The sequence below is a fragment of the Eleutherodactylus coqui genome, chromosome 1 (genome assembly GCF_035609145.1).
Source record: "Eleutherodactylus coqui strain aEleCoq1 chromosome 1, aEleCoq1.hap1, whole genome shotgun sequence".
Lineage (NCBI taxonomy): Eukaryota > Metazoa > Chordata > Amphibia > Anura > Eleutherodactylidae > Eleutherodactylus > Eleutherodactylus coqui.
This window is the reverse complement of record NC_089837.1, coordinates 513,137,613-513,153,745: the sequence shown is the minus strand read 5'-3', so window position 1 is coordinate 513,153,745 and position 16,133 is coordinate 513,137,613. Positions and strand designations below refer to the sequence as shown.

General features: G+C 41.7%; 1 protein-coding gene across 2 annotated transcripts in view; it reads left to right on the top strand.

The window, feature by feature from the left end:
• LOC136588631 (leucine-rich colipase-like protein 1) overlaps positions 1-16,133 on the top strand; it is a 389,698-nt gene that overhangs the window by 7,898 nt on the left and 365,667 nt on the right. The window contains exon 2 of one of the 2 annotated variants that reach the window (XM_066588009.1): positions 5,852-5,974. The exons of the other annotated variant lie outside the window; for it this stretch is intronic. Within the exon in view, the coding sequence (XP_066444106.1) occupies positions 5,852-5,974 (123 nt within the window). The remainder of the gene's footprint in view (positions 1-5,851; positions 5,975-16,133) is intronic. 2 annotated transcript variants of the gene reach the window in all.

Below are 16,133 nucleotides of genomic sequence, written 5' to 3'. Positions count from 1 at the left end.
CACTGCCACTAATTCTCTCACTTCCCAATGTCGTAGAAACATGAAATTTGGCACGCGCATTTATTATGTTATAAATAGGAAAAGTTAATAGGTCCCAACTCGATTATTCAATTCTAAGCGCCAAAGAATTAGCGTCCAAATTTTACGTACGGAATCTAATTTTCTCGCTTCCCAATGTCATAGAAACTTGAAATTTGGCGCAAGCATTGATTATGTCAAAAATAGGAAAAGCTAATGGGTCCCAACTCGATTATTCAATTCTATGCGCCAAAGAATTAGCGTACAAATTTTACGTACGGAATCAAATTTTCTCGCTTACCAATGTCATAGAAACTTGAAATTTGGCACGAGCATTGATTATGTCATAAATAGGAAAAGGTAATGAGTCCCAACTCGATTATTCAATTCTATGCGCCAAAGAATTAGCGCCAAAATTTTACGTACGGAATCTAATTTTCTCGCTTCCCAATGTCATAGAAACGTGAAATTTGGCACGGGCATTGAATATGTCATAAATAGGAAATGCTAATCGGTCCCAACTCGATTATTCAATTCTATGCGCAAAAGAATTAGCGTCCAAATTTTACGTACGGAATCGAATTCTCTCGCTTCCCAATGTAATAGAAACGTGAAATTTGGCACAAGCATTGATTATGTCATAAATAGGAAAAGCTAATGGGTCCCAACTCGATTATTCAATTCTATGCGCAAAAGAATTAGCGTCCAAATTTTACATACGGAATGTAATTTTCTCACTTTCCGGTGTCATAGAAACGTGAAATTTGGCACGAGCATTGATTATGTCATAAATAGGAAAAGTAAATGGGTCCCAATTCGATTATTCAATTCTATGCGCAAAAGAATTAGCGTCCAAATTTACGTACGGAATCTAATTTTCTCGCTTCCCAATGTCATAGAAACTTGAAATTTGGCACGAGCATTGATTATGTCATAAATAGGAAAAGTTAATGGGTCCCAACTCCATTATTCAATTCTATGCGCAAAAGAATTAGCATCCAAATTTTATGTACGGAATCGAATTCTCTAGCTTCCCAATGTAATAAAAACTCGAAATTTGGCACGCGCATTGATTATGTCATAAATAGGAAAAGTTAATGGGTCCCAACTCGATTATTCAATTTTAAGCGCAAAACAATTGGCGTCCAAATTTTACGTACGGAATCGAATTTTCTCGCTTCCCGATGTAATAGAAACTTGAAATTTGGCACGAGCATTGATTATCTCATAAATGGGAAAAGTTAATGGGTCCCAACTTTATTATTCAATTCTAAGCGCCAAAATATTAGCGTCCAAATTTTACGTACGGAATCTAATTTTCTCGCTTCCCAATGTCATAGAAACTTGAAATTTGGCACGAGCATTGATTATGTCATAAATAGGAAAAGTTAATGGGAAGTTGTTGAGTACACTCCTGGGAAGATTACTGGCATAGTACATCTATCCTACGATAGGTGGCGCGCGCGCGTGCGAGCGTCGCCGACAGTTATGCCCCCCCAGACAAAGATTGTTTGATTTCCATCTCAAGCACAAAAGCAAAAGGCATTATGAGCAACGGGATGCGTGTTCAACTACAAAATGATGCATCCGCTGAACGTATCACAAGACAATTCCTGGATATTGAGAATGCTGAGGTAAAATAAAAGCTGTGCTGTGATTGGTTGCTATATATTATACCTCTAAGGTAAAATGAATGCTGCGCTGTGATTCGTTGCTATTTTTTATATTGCTGAGGCAGAATAAAAGTTGCGCTGTGATTGGTTGCTATTTCTCTTACTGCTGACGTAACATGAAAGCTGCACTGTGATTGGTTGTTATATTTTATACTGTTGAGGTAACATATAAGCTGCGCTGTGATTGGTTGTTATATATTATAAAGCTGAGTTAACATGAAAGCTGCGCTATGATTGGTTGTTATTAGAGATGAGCGAGCGTACTCGGAAAATCACTACTCGCTCGAGTAATTTGCTTTATCCGAGTATCGCTGTGCTCGTCCCTGAAGATTCGGGTGCCGGCACGGAGCGGGGAGCTGCAGGGGAGAGCGGGGAGGAACGGAGGGGAGATCTTTCTCTCCCTCTCTCCCGCCCGCTCTCCCCTGCTCCCCGCTGCGACTCACCTGTCAGCCGCAGCGGCACCCGAATCTTCAGGGACGAGCACAGCGATACTCGGATAAAGCAAATTACTCGAGCGAGTAGTGCTTTTCCGAGTACGCTCGCTCATCTCTAGTTTTTATATATTTTACCACTGAGGTAACCTAAAAAAGCTGCGCTGTGATTGGTTGTTATCTAGATATATAAAAACGAATGTATGTCTGTCTGTCTTCACAGCAACGCGCGACGGGTAAGCTAGTATATATATATAAAGACGAAAGCACTCACTGACTCACTCACTGATTCACTGACTCACTGACTGACTCACTGACTCGCCAAAAGTTCTCCAACTTCCCGATGTCGTAGAAACATGAATTTTGGCACGAGCATAGATTATCTCCAAAATAGGAAAAGTAATTGGGTCCCAACTCGATTATTCAATTCTAGCGCAAAAGAATTAGCGTTGAAATTTAACGTATGGAATCTAAATATCTCTCACTTCCCAATGTCATAGACACTTAAAATTTGGCACGCGCATTGATTATGTCATAAATAGGAAACGCTAATGGGTCCCGATTCGATTATTCAATTCTATGCGCAAAAGAATTAGCGTCAACATTTTACGTACGGAATGTATTTTTCTCACTTTCGGGTGTCATAGAAACGTGAAATTTGGCACGAGCATTGATTATGTCATAAATAGGAAAAGCTAATGGTCCCAACTCGATTATTCAATTCTATGCGCAAAAGAAGTAGCGTCCAAATTTTACGTACGTAATCTAAATCTCTCACTTCCCAATGTCATAGAAACTTAAAATTTGGCACGCGCATTGAATATGTCATAATTAGAAAAACTTAATAGGTCCCAACTTGATTATTCAATTCTAAACGCAAAAGAATTAGCGTCCAAATTTTACGTACGGAATCTAATTCTCTCACTTCCCGGTGTCATAGAAACTCGAAATTTGGCAGGAGCATTGATTATGCCATAAATAGGAAAAGCTAATGGACCCAACTCCATTATTCAATTCTATGCGCAAAAGAATTAGTGTCCAAATTTTACCTATGGAATGTAATTTTCTCACATAGAAACTTAAAATTTGGAACGGGCATTGAATATGTCATAAATAGGAAAAGCTAATGGGCCCCAACTCGATTATTCAATTCTATGTGCAAAAGAATTAGCGTCAAAATTTTACGTATGGAATGTATTTTTCTCACTTTTCTGTGTCATAGAAACAAGAAATTTGGCACGAGCATTGATTATGTCATAAATAGGAAAAGCTAATGGTCCCACCTCGATTATTCAATTCTATGCGCAAAAGAATTAGCGTCCAAATTTTACCTACGGAATGTAATTTTCTCACATAGAAACTTAAAATTTGGCACGGGCATTGAATATGTCCTAAATAGGAAAAGTTAATGGGTCCCAACTCGATTATTCAATTCTATGCGCAAAAGAATTAGCGTCCAAATTTTATGTACGGAATGTATTTTTCTCACTTTCCGGTGTCATAGAAGCGTGAAATTTGGCACGAGCATTGATTATGTCATAAATGGGAAAAGCTAATGGGTCCCAACTCGATTATTCAATTCTATGCGCAAAAGAATTAGCGTCCAAATTTTATGTACGGAATGTAATTTTCTCACATAGAAACGTGAAATTTGGCATGGGCATTGAATATGTCATAAATAGGAAGAACTAATGGGTCCCAACTCGATTATTCAATTCTATGCGCAAAAGAATTAGCATCAAAATTTTACGTATGGAATGTATTTTTCTCACTTTTCAGTGTCATAGAAACAAGAAATTTGGCACGAGCATTGATTATGTCATAAATAGGAAAAGCTAATGGGTCCCAACTCGATTATTCAATTCTATGTGCAAAAGAATTAGCGTCAAAATTTTACGTACGGAATGTATTTTTCTCACTTTCCAGTGTCATAGAAACGTGAAATTTTGCACGAGCATTGATTATGTCATAAATAGGAAAAGCTAATGGGTCCCAACTTGATTATTCAATTTCATGCGCAAAAGAATTAGCGTCCAAATTTTACGTACGGAATGTAATTTTCTCACATAGAAAATTAAAATTTGGCACGGGCATTGAATATGTCATATATAGGAAAAACTAATGGGTCCCGACTCGATTATTAAATTCTATGCGCAAAAGAATTAGCGTCCAAATTTTACGTACGGAATGTATTTTTCTCACTTTCCAGTGTCATAGAAACGTGAAATTTGGCACGAGCATTGATTATGTCATAAATAGGAAAAGCTAATGGTCCCAACTCGATTATTCAATTCTATGCGCAAAAGAAGTAGCGTCCAAATTTTACGTACGTAATCTAAATCTCTCACTTCCCAATGTCATAGAAACTTAAAATTTGGCACGCGCATTGAATATGTCATAATTAGAAAAACTTAATAGGTCCCAACTTGATTATTCAATTCTAAACGCAAAAGAATTAGCGTCCAAATTTTACGTACGGAATCTAATTCTCTCATTTCCCGGTGTCATAGAAACTCGAAATTTGGCAGGAGCATTGATTATGCCATAAATAGGAAAAGCTAATGGACCCAACTCCATTATTCAATTCTATGCGCAAAAGAATTAGTGTCCAAATTTTACCTACGGAATGTAATTTTCTCACATAGAAACTTAAAATTTGGAACAGGCATTGAATATGTCATAAATAGGAAAAGCTAATGGGTCCCAACTCGATTATTCAATTCTATGTGCAAAAGAATTAGCGTCAAAATTTTACGCATGGAATGTATTTTTCTCACTTTTCTGTGTCATAGAAACAAGAAATTTGGCACGAGCATTGATTATGTCATAAATAGGAAAAGCTAATGGTCCCACCTCGATTATTCAATTCTATGTGCAAAAGAATTAGCGTCAAAATTTTACGTACGGAATGTATTTTTCTCACTTTCCAGTGTCATAGAAACGTGAAATTTTGCACGAGCATTGATTATGTCATAAATAGGAAAAGCTAATGGGTCCCAACTTGATTATTCAATTTCATGCGCAAAAGAATTAGCGTCCAAATTTTACGTACGGAATGTAATTTTCTCACATAGAAAATTAAAATTTGGCACGGGCATTGAATATGTCATATATAGGAAAAACTAATGGGTCCCGACTCGATTATTAAATTCTATGCGCAAAAGAATTAGCGTCCAAATTTTACGTACGGAATGTATTTTTCTCACTTTCCAGTGTCATAGAAACATGAAATTTGGCACGAGCATTGATTATGTCATAAATAGGAAAAGCTAATGGGTCCCAACTCGATTATTCAATTCTAAGTGCAAAAGAATTAGCGTCCAAATTTTACGTATGGAATCTAATTTTATATAAAGGAAATGTTGCATTGTTACTTCCCCGTGGTGTTTCTTGGGTAACGCAGAGAACTATGCAAAATGGTGAACATATGTTTTTCCGGTATCTCTAAAGTAACCACGACTTCATAAGATTTACCGTGTGAACACCAGATAAACACCAGTACCAAATTAACTCGGATGAAGCCGAGTATATCAACTAGTCTTTTATAAAAGCTCCCTTCAAAGGACTTCAGTGACGTGCAGTAGATTCTTCATGGATTCCGGGAGGTTGCTCCTACTTCTGGGAACCTCAAGGACATTCCGGGTGACAAGTATGAATTGTCTTTACATCCTGCTGTGACATAAATGTGAAACATTCACTGAACATTTATTTCTTGTGTTTTACATTTAGAACGATGGAGATCCATGTATATACAGTGCTGTCTGTAAGAGCCGGTGTTGTCACAGGGATTCCCCTAAGGGCTCTGGGAAATGTGTCCAAAAATCAACGCGAGGTGTGAGATGCTACGGCCCGGTGAGTACCTGTAAGCCGCTGTTATACTGGTTTCTCTCCCATGCACTCAGTATAAGGGCTCATTTTCACGGACGTATGCATAAAATGTGTGAGCCGGGGTATCGCTGTGTATGTGGTATTCACTACGTGCGGGTAAGATAGGGCAGGTCCATCTCTTTCCCAAAAGTACAAATTACGGCCGGGAAAAGAGGTGGTGAAAATGAAACCACTGAAATCCCATAGAGATCAGTGGTTTTGTTTTGTCCCATTATATGGCTGTGATTATCACGGCAGTCAAAGGGGACAAAACCGCGATCATCTGAATCCACTCTAAAATAGAACATGGTGCGTCTTTTTTACGCATGTATTATACACAATGAAAAACACCAGCGTGAGTGGGACATGCGAAAATCAATGCATTTGAATTGCTACGATGTAGTACGTATTATGCTGCGTAATACGCAATTCAAATACGGTTGTGTGAATGAGCCCTAATTTCTTGTTCAGACAGGCTTTGAACTGACAGATCCGTGTAATCCTTCCAATGTGAAACTGCATGAGTGAGAATTCCCACTAGATGACCTGCAGCTCGGATTGGCAGAGCATTCAATACAATCCTAAAGTAATGCTGATTTAGCCGCAGATTTGGGTGTGGAATCTGTGCCCAATTGTGCAAGTATATTTTACCATGTGAACGAGGCCGTTTCTTATGCTATGTAAAACCCGGGACATCTTATATGAGAACTATACATGGAGGGGTTGGTATTTTATTCCCCTAAGGCAGTGGTGGCGAACCTGCGGCACGCAGAGCCCTCTCTGCTGGCACGCAGAGCCTTCGGCCGCTCACTGCGTTACTGAATACTTGGCAGGAAGGACCAAAGGCCTTGGCAGGTGGGACATGTCCTCAGTGTACTCCCTCACCTTTCACTGATGGTCTTCCCTCTCTGCCTTGTCAGTGTTCCTGGCGCGCTCCCTTCTTCACTGCAGTGGCAGCCTGGCATCTTCCCTGCCTGCTCCACGGCTGCGACTGGTCCTCTGCTGTCATTCCCGGAGTGCCGGCGCGCTCCCTTCTTCACTGCAGTGGCGAGCCGGCATACTCGCTGTCAGTGTCCACTGGCGGTACTGGTCCTCCGCTGTCAGTGTCCACTGGCGGGACTGGTCCCCCGCTATTAGTGTATCCGCTGGGCCATACAGCAGCAGTATGCAGGCTAACAGTGGGGAGAACAGTGGCGGCCGGAACACATGGCCAGACAAAGCCAGCATTCAGTGGGACAGCGGGGAGCACAGTGACAGCGGCCACAGGGGAAAGGGGGGCCTGGGAGCGCACACTCATGAGCGTGGCGGGCTGGGAATGCAGTGTCAGCAGCGGGGGTGGCCGGGAGCGCTGTGTTATGAGTCTGGGGGCACTGGCATAACCCTGAAGGCCAGACAAAAAGCTTGACACATGCTGCTACTAAAACCTGCTTGCAAGTAGCCAATCAGAAGCTAGGGGTGTGACAATGAGCAACAAGGGGCTCACTTCACAGATCACAATCAATGTATCCTGAGATTCCTAGAATTCACACTGAGCCACAACTACTTTTTGTTCGACACCAAGTACTTCCACCAGCTCAGGGGTACAGCGATGGGGACGCCTTGTGCCCCATCCTATGCCAACCTGTACCTGGGCTGGTGGGAGGAAAGGTTTGTCTTAAACAATACAACATGGTCAGATAATATCATCCTGTGGCTCAGATACATTGATGACAGTCTTGTTTTTTGGAAGGGATCCAGTGAATCATTCACTAATTTTGTGGATACAATAAATGCTAATACTCTAAATCTCCATGTCACATATGAGACGAGTGCTACCACCCTTCCCTTCTTAGACTTACTAATTCAGAAAAAGGAATGTGGCCTTATTTCATCTACACTGTACCGAAAGGAGACTGCCACAAACAGCCTCCTTGGATGGCAAAGTTTCTATCCAACCCCCTTAAAAAAGGGAATACCAAAGGGTCAATTCTTGCGCATCAGACACAACTGCTCTGATGATGCATCCTTTAAGGAAGAAGGGAAGAAACTTATAAAACGTTTCAGAGACAGGGTATATCCCAAAGATATAGTACAGGAAGCTTTTAAACACGCATCTCAACAACATCGCTCTACCCTCTTAACGCCTCGGGAACGTAGTTCTGACCAACATATCAGAGTAATAGGCACATTCGACACGGCATCTGTCAAAGTACGTGACATCCTGACACATTATTGGGATATACTGAAAAATGATCCTGATCTGAGTGACTTCATACCATCATCACCTCTTATCACCTACCGGAGGGGACGAAACTTGAAAGATCATCTTGTTAAGAGCCATCTCCATACGGATGAGAGGAAGAAAACTTGCCTTGAGTCAAACAAACCATGCGGGACATTTCCCTGTCATGGTTGTTCAGCATGCCCCTTTATTCTAAAGGGTAATACTTTTACCAGCGCTGCCACACGTAAAATATATCAATGCCGAGATTTTATCAATTGCAGGTCAAGCAACATTGTCTATATGGCTACGTGCCCGTGCCCAAGGAACTATATAGGCAAAACTACCCAACAGTTCCGTCGCAGAATATAGGGTCACATTGGCAACATTACACGCCATGAATCTACACCATTGGCTGACCATATATGGTCAGTACACGATGGAAATGCATCCTCTTTGAAATTTCAAGGCATTGAAATATTAAAATCATACGGCCGCAGAGGAAATATAGACAAACGTCTTCTGCAGAAAGAAGCAGCGTGGATATTTCGGATAAATTCACTGAACCCGTCAGATTTCAATGCAAATCTATGCTTTAATTGCTTCTTATAAAGATCTAATAAATTCCATCTTAGATTTTTTTCTTTTGCTGAAACACCCATCCAGACAAACTTAACCTCTATGAATAAAATATCCTCTGATCGTACGTTATAAATGCATCAAAAATGCATTAATTTCTCTGACAACCATATACCCAGATCCTCATCTTTTGATATTTCTAGATCATAGGATATGATATACCTCATTGCTTTGGTGCTGTCTCTGAGGACTTAATGTGACACTAACTGTTGATGTGTAGGGACTTTATTATATCTTTATTCATGCCCAGTCTAAAGCATCTTTAAATGTAATCAACTATATCGTGATATTGGATCTAATTCATCATTGGGTCCTTAACCAATACTATGCACACAGAACTTACCTTCTTTGAAGTGAAAATAATCCTCAAATAAAACATCATCACAAATGTGTACAGATGGATTGACCTATTTTTAATAAGATGCTAAAATGTCCGCTTCATGTATTATCATGCAACTCTCTATAATTGACTGATCTGCCGTCTGAAGCCGATATGAATGGGTAGGTATTAACATGATGCAGTACTGAATAATCGACCGCTCTGCCACCTGAAGCCGATACAAATGGGTTTCTGCGCTGCCTAGCAACAGGTAAACAACACAACCGTTACATGATAGACGTGATGGCGTCATTTCGGAGCGTGCGCGTCATATGACGTGCGTACTGACGTCACTGCGCCACGCACGCATGCGCAGTAGGTCCGGAATTATTCCAGTATTTTCGCTTCGTTTTCGCGAGAAAATCGGCAGCCATAATCAACAATTGCATAGCGGTAACATAACTTAATAATCGACCGCTCTGCCACCTGAAGTCGATACAAAGTGGTAGCTGCGCTACCTTGCAACAGATAAACAACATAGCCGTCACATGGCAGACGTAATGGCGTCAATTCTGAGCGTGCGCGTCATGTGACGTGCGCACTGACGTCACTACGCCACGCACGCATGCGCAGTAAGTCCGGAATGATTCCGGTATTTTCGCTTTGTTTTCGCAAATAATCGGCAGTCATAATTGACAATCGCATAGCGGTAACATAATTCTAAAGATGGGCCTTACGAATACCTCCCTTATACATCTACCCAGAGACATCCGATAATGGAATAATGCACTAATTAATAAAGCACCATATGATCCTTCCTCCGGATTACCTGAGCTTATCCCTGATTGGCGAGGCCAGTTGACTCCTCCCCAAGGGCCGGACTCTAAAGGGCTATATAAAGCACCAACGCTGAGACTGTCATTAATGCCTCTGGCTCACCATCAGAGCCACAGGCGCTGCATCCTTCTTTATCATTCTTTTTGTTTTATTTCTTTTGATCTATCTTTATCGACTCTGTTGCTTTGACCTAATAGATAGGCGTTAGAACCACTAGTGCGCTCTTTTGAGAAAAGAACGCTGTTAGCATTCCAGTGACTAAACCAGTCAAAGGACTAACGTTCAGATTATTGATCTAGACTAGTCCTCACTTATACTTTCGCTGGCCGTGCATATGACCCAGATAACCCTTCATTGGATCGATGGGGGCTATGCATGTCTGACAGACAGCCAAGCATCGATAGAGTCAGTTAACCTCTCGATATGTTCGTAAAAACTACTAACGGCTAGCGTCTTTATGTTTAGACATAACCAATCTTTTGGATCGGTTTAGACGCATTCAGAGAGGAACTTTGCTAATTTCAGCGCTTACTGTCTAGACATCAGACAGGCGGCTGATTATTATTAGTAATCTGCCTACTACTTTCAGAATCAGATAACTATATAACCTGTTTGGAGCACCACTACCAACTAACGTATGGCTCCCAGAACTGGTAAAATTTCTGTCTAGTATTACATTAATTAATCTCCTCTGCATTTTACCAAGAGACTAGACAGATAGCTGATTGATCTACTATAGTTATAACAACAACAAAAGCCGCTCCTAAAACAACTGGGTCTGACGAATAGACACTCATATATCTTTTCTATGTTATGTCTCAAATAAAAGTAAAATTAAGCGCATAATGGTGAATACACTACACCTTACAGAATAGATCTACTAATTTTCAGTAGTTGATAAATCTCCTTGCACCATCATCAAGTGGTCTCTTTCTATTACGCAGTCCATACAAGACTGTATACATCAAACACAAACAATCAGTACTGTATACATTTTCTCCTGACGAACCACTTTTCAGTGGGGAAACGCGTCGAGCCTATGAGCCTATCTGTATCCCTGACTTATGAATTATGAGTCTGAGCCTATGAGTTCATTTGTATCTCTGACTTATGAGCTATAGCCTCGGGATACTAATGATATGACCATATATTTTGAATACTATTGGGACTTAATCTCTCTTCAATGTATGAAGTGTCCCATTATATATGAGTCAATCTGATCACACTAACTGACCTATTGGTGATTGTATACACTATTTGAAAACATCATATGGCTATCCAGCTATATTATACTGTCTGGACGCCTAATAGTCTCATGACCAAAAATTAGAGACTTGTTGTATGGAAGGGATATTGTAGTATCCTTTTGTCTTTATGTTTTGTGTGTATAAACTAGCCCGTATGTGTTTTTAAAGGATCTTAATAAAGATTTAATATTTTAGTCTATATCTGTGAAGGGCATAATTAGTGATACTATAGACTTTCCTGCTTCTGTGAATCTGTTTTAGAATGCAAAGAGTTTTGAAAAAAGTGTCATTGACCCCCTCTTTGACAGTGGGCTTCCAGTATAGGCAGAAGATAGCTGAAATTACTTGCATTGGGACACCAAATCTATACAAGGTACCTCTCATGTACAGTAGTTCCAGGTAACTCTAAAACAAAATTTTTCAGTATCTGCGCTAAGTAGAACAAGAGGGATCCTCAGCCTAGCATAGTTTATTGCCTGTATGATGTGAGATATGTTGAACTTTCCTTCCCTATTTGGGACACATCTCACTTGGTCAGGATGTATAAGTTTAGTGAGAAAGGCTAATAGTCTATGTGTGATACGTTTTTGCCCACAATTTAAGGTTAGTTTTCAGTAGGGAGATTGGTATATAATTACTGCATAATTCTGGGGTTATGTCCTCCTTGGGGATTAGGGAGATGAATGCTTCTAAAGATTGTTTGGGAAGGGATTTACAAAATTGGAGAAATGGTGGGAGATAGATTCTGGAGATTTTTTATATAATAACATATGGGGAATCCATCTGGTCCTGGGCTTTTCCCATTGGGAATTGATGAGAGAAACTTTTGGATTTCTGGAGCTATTAATGGGTGGAGTGACTGTGCTTTGACCTCTTCCGTAAACTCAGGAAGAGTTATTGAATCTGGAAAAAAAAGGATGAGATTGCAGATAGTGAATCAGGGAGGGAAATATTTGTTAAATGATAGAAAGCTTCATAGTAAGTTCAGAATTCTTTGGTGATCTCTGTGGTAGCTGTAACTGTATTAGTTGTGGGGGATTGGATTTAGTAGATGATCGTGGCTTTAGAGCCTTTGTCTCCATGTGCATATATTTTGAATTCAGAGAGTTGAAATGTTTTAGCAGCTTTAACAATTAGTAGATCTCCCTTAACTTGTTTCTAAGACTATTAAGGTCAGTTAGCACATCAGAGTTTATGGACTTTTTGTATAGATTCTCTGCCCTAGAAATTTGGGATAGAATGGAGTTAATTTCAAGTTCTCTTTGTTTTTAAATTCTGGATCCCATAGCAATCAACTCGCCTTTTTGCATTTCACAGACTACTGGAGTGGAGCTTTCTGGCCTATCATTTAGTTTACATAACCCCTCCAATTTCTCTGAGAGTAGGCTATTGTGTTTCTCATCTGCAGTGAGTGTAGGATTGAGTTGTCAGGTCCATTCTTTAGCTGGTAGGTCTTGCACTGAAATTTTCAAAGAAACTGGAGTGTGATGTAAAATTGTAATTGAGCCCACCTCCAGTCCAGTGATCATTTGTATAAATTTTTCACAGATGAACAGGTAGTGAATCCTGTGTAATGAGGCATGAATATGTGAGCAGTATAGTCTTTGGTTTCAGGATTAATTGCTCTCCATGCATCTTTAAGATGATAGTCTGAAAGAGTAATTTTGGTCAAACATTCATTTTGTCATGAGAAGTGAGGTAAAAGGGGAGGGGGAAGAGGAAACTGAGTCACCACTGCACGTTATGTCCAAGAGCTATGATCATCAACTACCTGTTACCATGAAACCGGTCAGGGACCACAGGTGGCAGTGGCACAGTTCACCACGGCGTTCTGGGATGGTGTGGGGCCCACGTTCGGGTCGGCGCGCGGCAGCGCCATGCTCCGGTGTGCAGGTGCGGAGTGTGTGAGTTATAGTGGCTGGCTGGGAGCTCCCGTCAGTAGGCTTGATTAGACTCCAACCAATGGGTGGATTCTCCTGAATATAGTCTTGCAGCTGCTGATAGCAGTTGCCAGTTATTGATTCCGTTCCCTCTGTGTCTGACTTCAGTCCTGCTCCTGTGAAAGTTACCTTGTCTCGATCCAGCTCTGCTTATGTTCTGTGGTTTTCCTGTCATGCTGGTTTATCCTATTGGCCTAGCCTGTCGGTGCTAGTAAGTTGTTATCTGCATAGGCAGTGTAGGGTCAGTGTTGGCGGCCTGGACCTGTCCACCTTCGGGGCGACCTCCAGGAAGGAACATTGGAGTGGGTGAGGGACAGGGATTCCCGCGCCGTGCGAACCTATGCATACAACTAGTACTGTAACATAATAACTGCCCCCCCCCCCGGAAAAAAAAAAATATATATATATATATATTCCTGTGCTTTTTTGAGGTGGGATTCACGGTGTGATGGAGTCCAATAATATGATTACCGGTCAGATTCGTGACCTGGCCGGGATGGTTCAGGACCTGTCAGGGCATCTCAACCATCATGAGCAGCATTTGGTTGTGCCCGCTCATCCAGTACCTGAACCTAAATGCCCATTACCCGAGGTGCTTGGGGGACGGGAAAAAATTATTTGTCTTCCGGCTTGTAAGTTGTTTTTTCGCTTGCAGCCTCATTCCTCTGGGTCCGAGCCCCAAAGGGTGGGGATTGTTATAATTCTGCTCAGAGAAGGGCCTCAGTCATGGGCCTATTCTTTACCGGCTGATTCTGCTTGTCTGCAGTTGGTAGGCTCTTTTTTTCATTGAGCTCGGGAATATTTTTGATGAACCCGATTGTGCAGGTTATGCAGTTAGTAAGTTGTTGGCCCTACGCCTAGGTCACCAGTCTGCAGAAGAATATTGCTTTAGTTTCAAGCAGTATTCGGGTGAATCTGCATGGAATGACTGCAGGCTCAAAGATTAATTTTTGGTAGGGCCTGTCTGACGCAGTAAAAGATCTACTGCTGTACCATCCGTCACCCTCTACTTTGACTAAGCTAGAGTACCGTCAAGAACGCGGTGCTAAGTCTCTGGTGACTTCTACAGCCTGTACCCCACTGTCAACCCTCGAAGCTGATTGTATGGAAGTGGACCGGTTGAGTTCTGAAGAACGGAGGCGGTTCCGGGTTTGCCAGGAAAGGCAGATACGGATGCAGCAGGAAAAATTTAGCTCCTAGGAGACTGTCGGGAGGGTCATCTAAGAGGTCAGGTACTCCCTAAATTACTGGTGCCTTGTAGTGTGTTTTACAAGGCTTTTCACAGGGTGGGACAGGCATTTATTGATTTTGGGTCAGCCACGAACCTTATCCATTTGCCGCTTGTAAAACCACTGTTATCAAGTTTTACCACGTTAGGTTTGCCGATCCACTTTACCGGTATCGATGCAACCCATCTGTCCTCAGGGGTAGTGCAGTGGAGGACACCAGAACTTCGGTTCATGGTGGGCGCATTACATTTGGAGGTTATTTCATTTCTAGTCATGGAGAAGATGTCCGTCGATATCGTTCTGGGATTGCCGTGGCTAAGGACGCACAATCCTCAGTTCGATTGGACTACTTTGGAGCTAGTTCGGTGGGGAGAGTGCTGTCAGGATAATCTAGCGCCTGTTACATTGTGCTCCACCGATACTATTAGTATTCTGGTTGATTTACAGGATTTTCAAGATGTGTTTTCTAAGAAGCTTTCCGAGGTATTACCCCCACACTGCAAATGGGATTGTAGGATTGATCTGGTACTGGATAGTCCCATACCTAAGGGGGCCAAATTTAATCTGTCGGGTAGGGAGCATGAGGCTCTTAAATCCTATATTTCAGAGGCTTTAACCAAGGAACATATCAGACCATCAAAGTCACCAACTGGAGCCTTATGTTGACTATTGGGTTTTAAACAAGATCACCATTAAAAAAATCAGTGTTCGCTCCCTCTGATCCCTGATCTGTTGAATCCGGTGGTGGGAGCACACCGTTTCTTCAAGCTTGACCTTCGGGGAGCTTATAATCTTATACATATTAAGTCTGGTAACGAGTGGAAGACCGCGTTCAACACCCCATTGGGGCACTTCGAGTGTCTGGTTATGCCCTTCGGGTTATGCAACACCCCTGCGTTTTTTCAGGGGTCGATGAACGCGGTCTTCCACGATTATCTAGGGGATTTTATGGTTGTCTATTTTGACGACCTTTTGGTGTACTCGTCGGATTGGGACACGCATGTCAGACATCTCCATTTAGTGTTAGAGCTGCTAAGGAAGTACCAATTGTATGTTAAATTGGAGAAGTGCTAATTTGGGGTCAAACGTGTATCATTCTTTGGGTATATCGTTACCCCAACTGATATGTGTATGGAGTCAGACAAGGTTGCGGCAATCGCACAATGGGCTAAACCAGATAATAATTTGAAGGCTCTTCAGCACTTTCTTGGATTTGCTAACTTTTACAGAAAATTTATCAGACATTTTTCAGTGATTGCACAACCGCTGACTGATCTCACGAAAAAAGGAGCAGACGTGACTTTGTGGTCTCTGGAAGTTTCAGAAGCGTTTGAGCAACTTAAGAGGGCTTTTTCCACTGCATCAGTGCTTGCTCAGCCTGACCTTCAGAAGCCCTTTTTTGAGGAGGTAGACACTTCGGAGGTTGGGGTGGGGCAGTCCTCTTCCCCCAATTCAGGGTCATTCAGGGTATAGTCCGTGTGCCTTCTTTTCCTGTAAATTCAGTAGCGCCGAGCACAACTACGATGTTGGGAACAGGGAACTGTTGGCAATAAAATGGGCATATGAAAAACAGCGTCATCTTCTGGAGGGGGCTCGACACCAGGTGACTGTCTTCACCGATCACAAGAACTTAGTGCTTCTTGAGAATGGTAAGAGTCTTAATGCGCAGCAAGCCAGGTGGGCGCTTTTCTTCTCGAGATTCAAATTTTACAGTCATGCACCTGCCGGGAGAA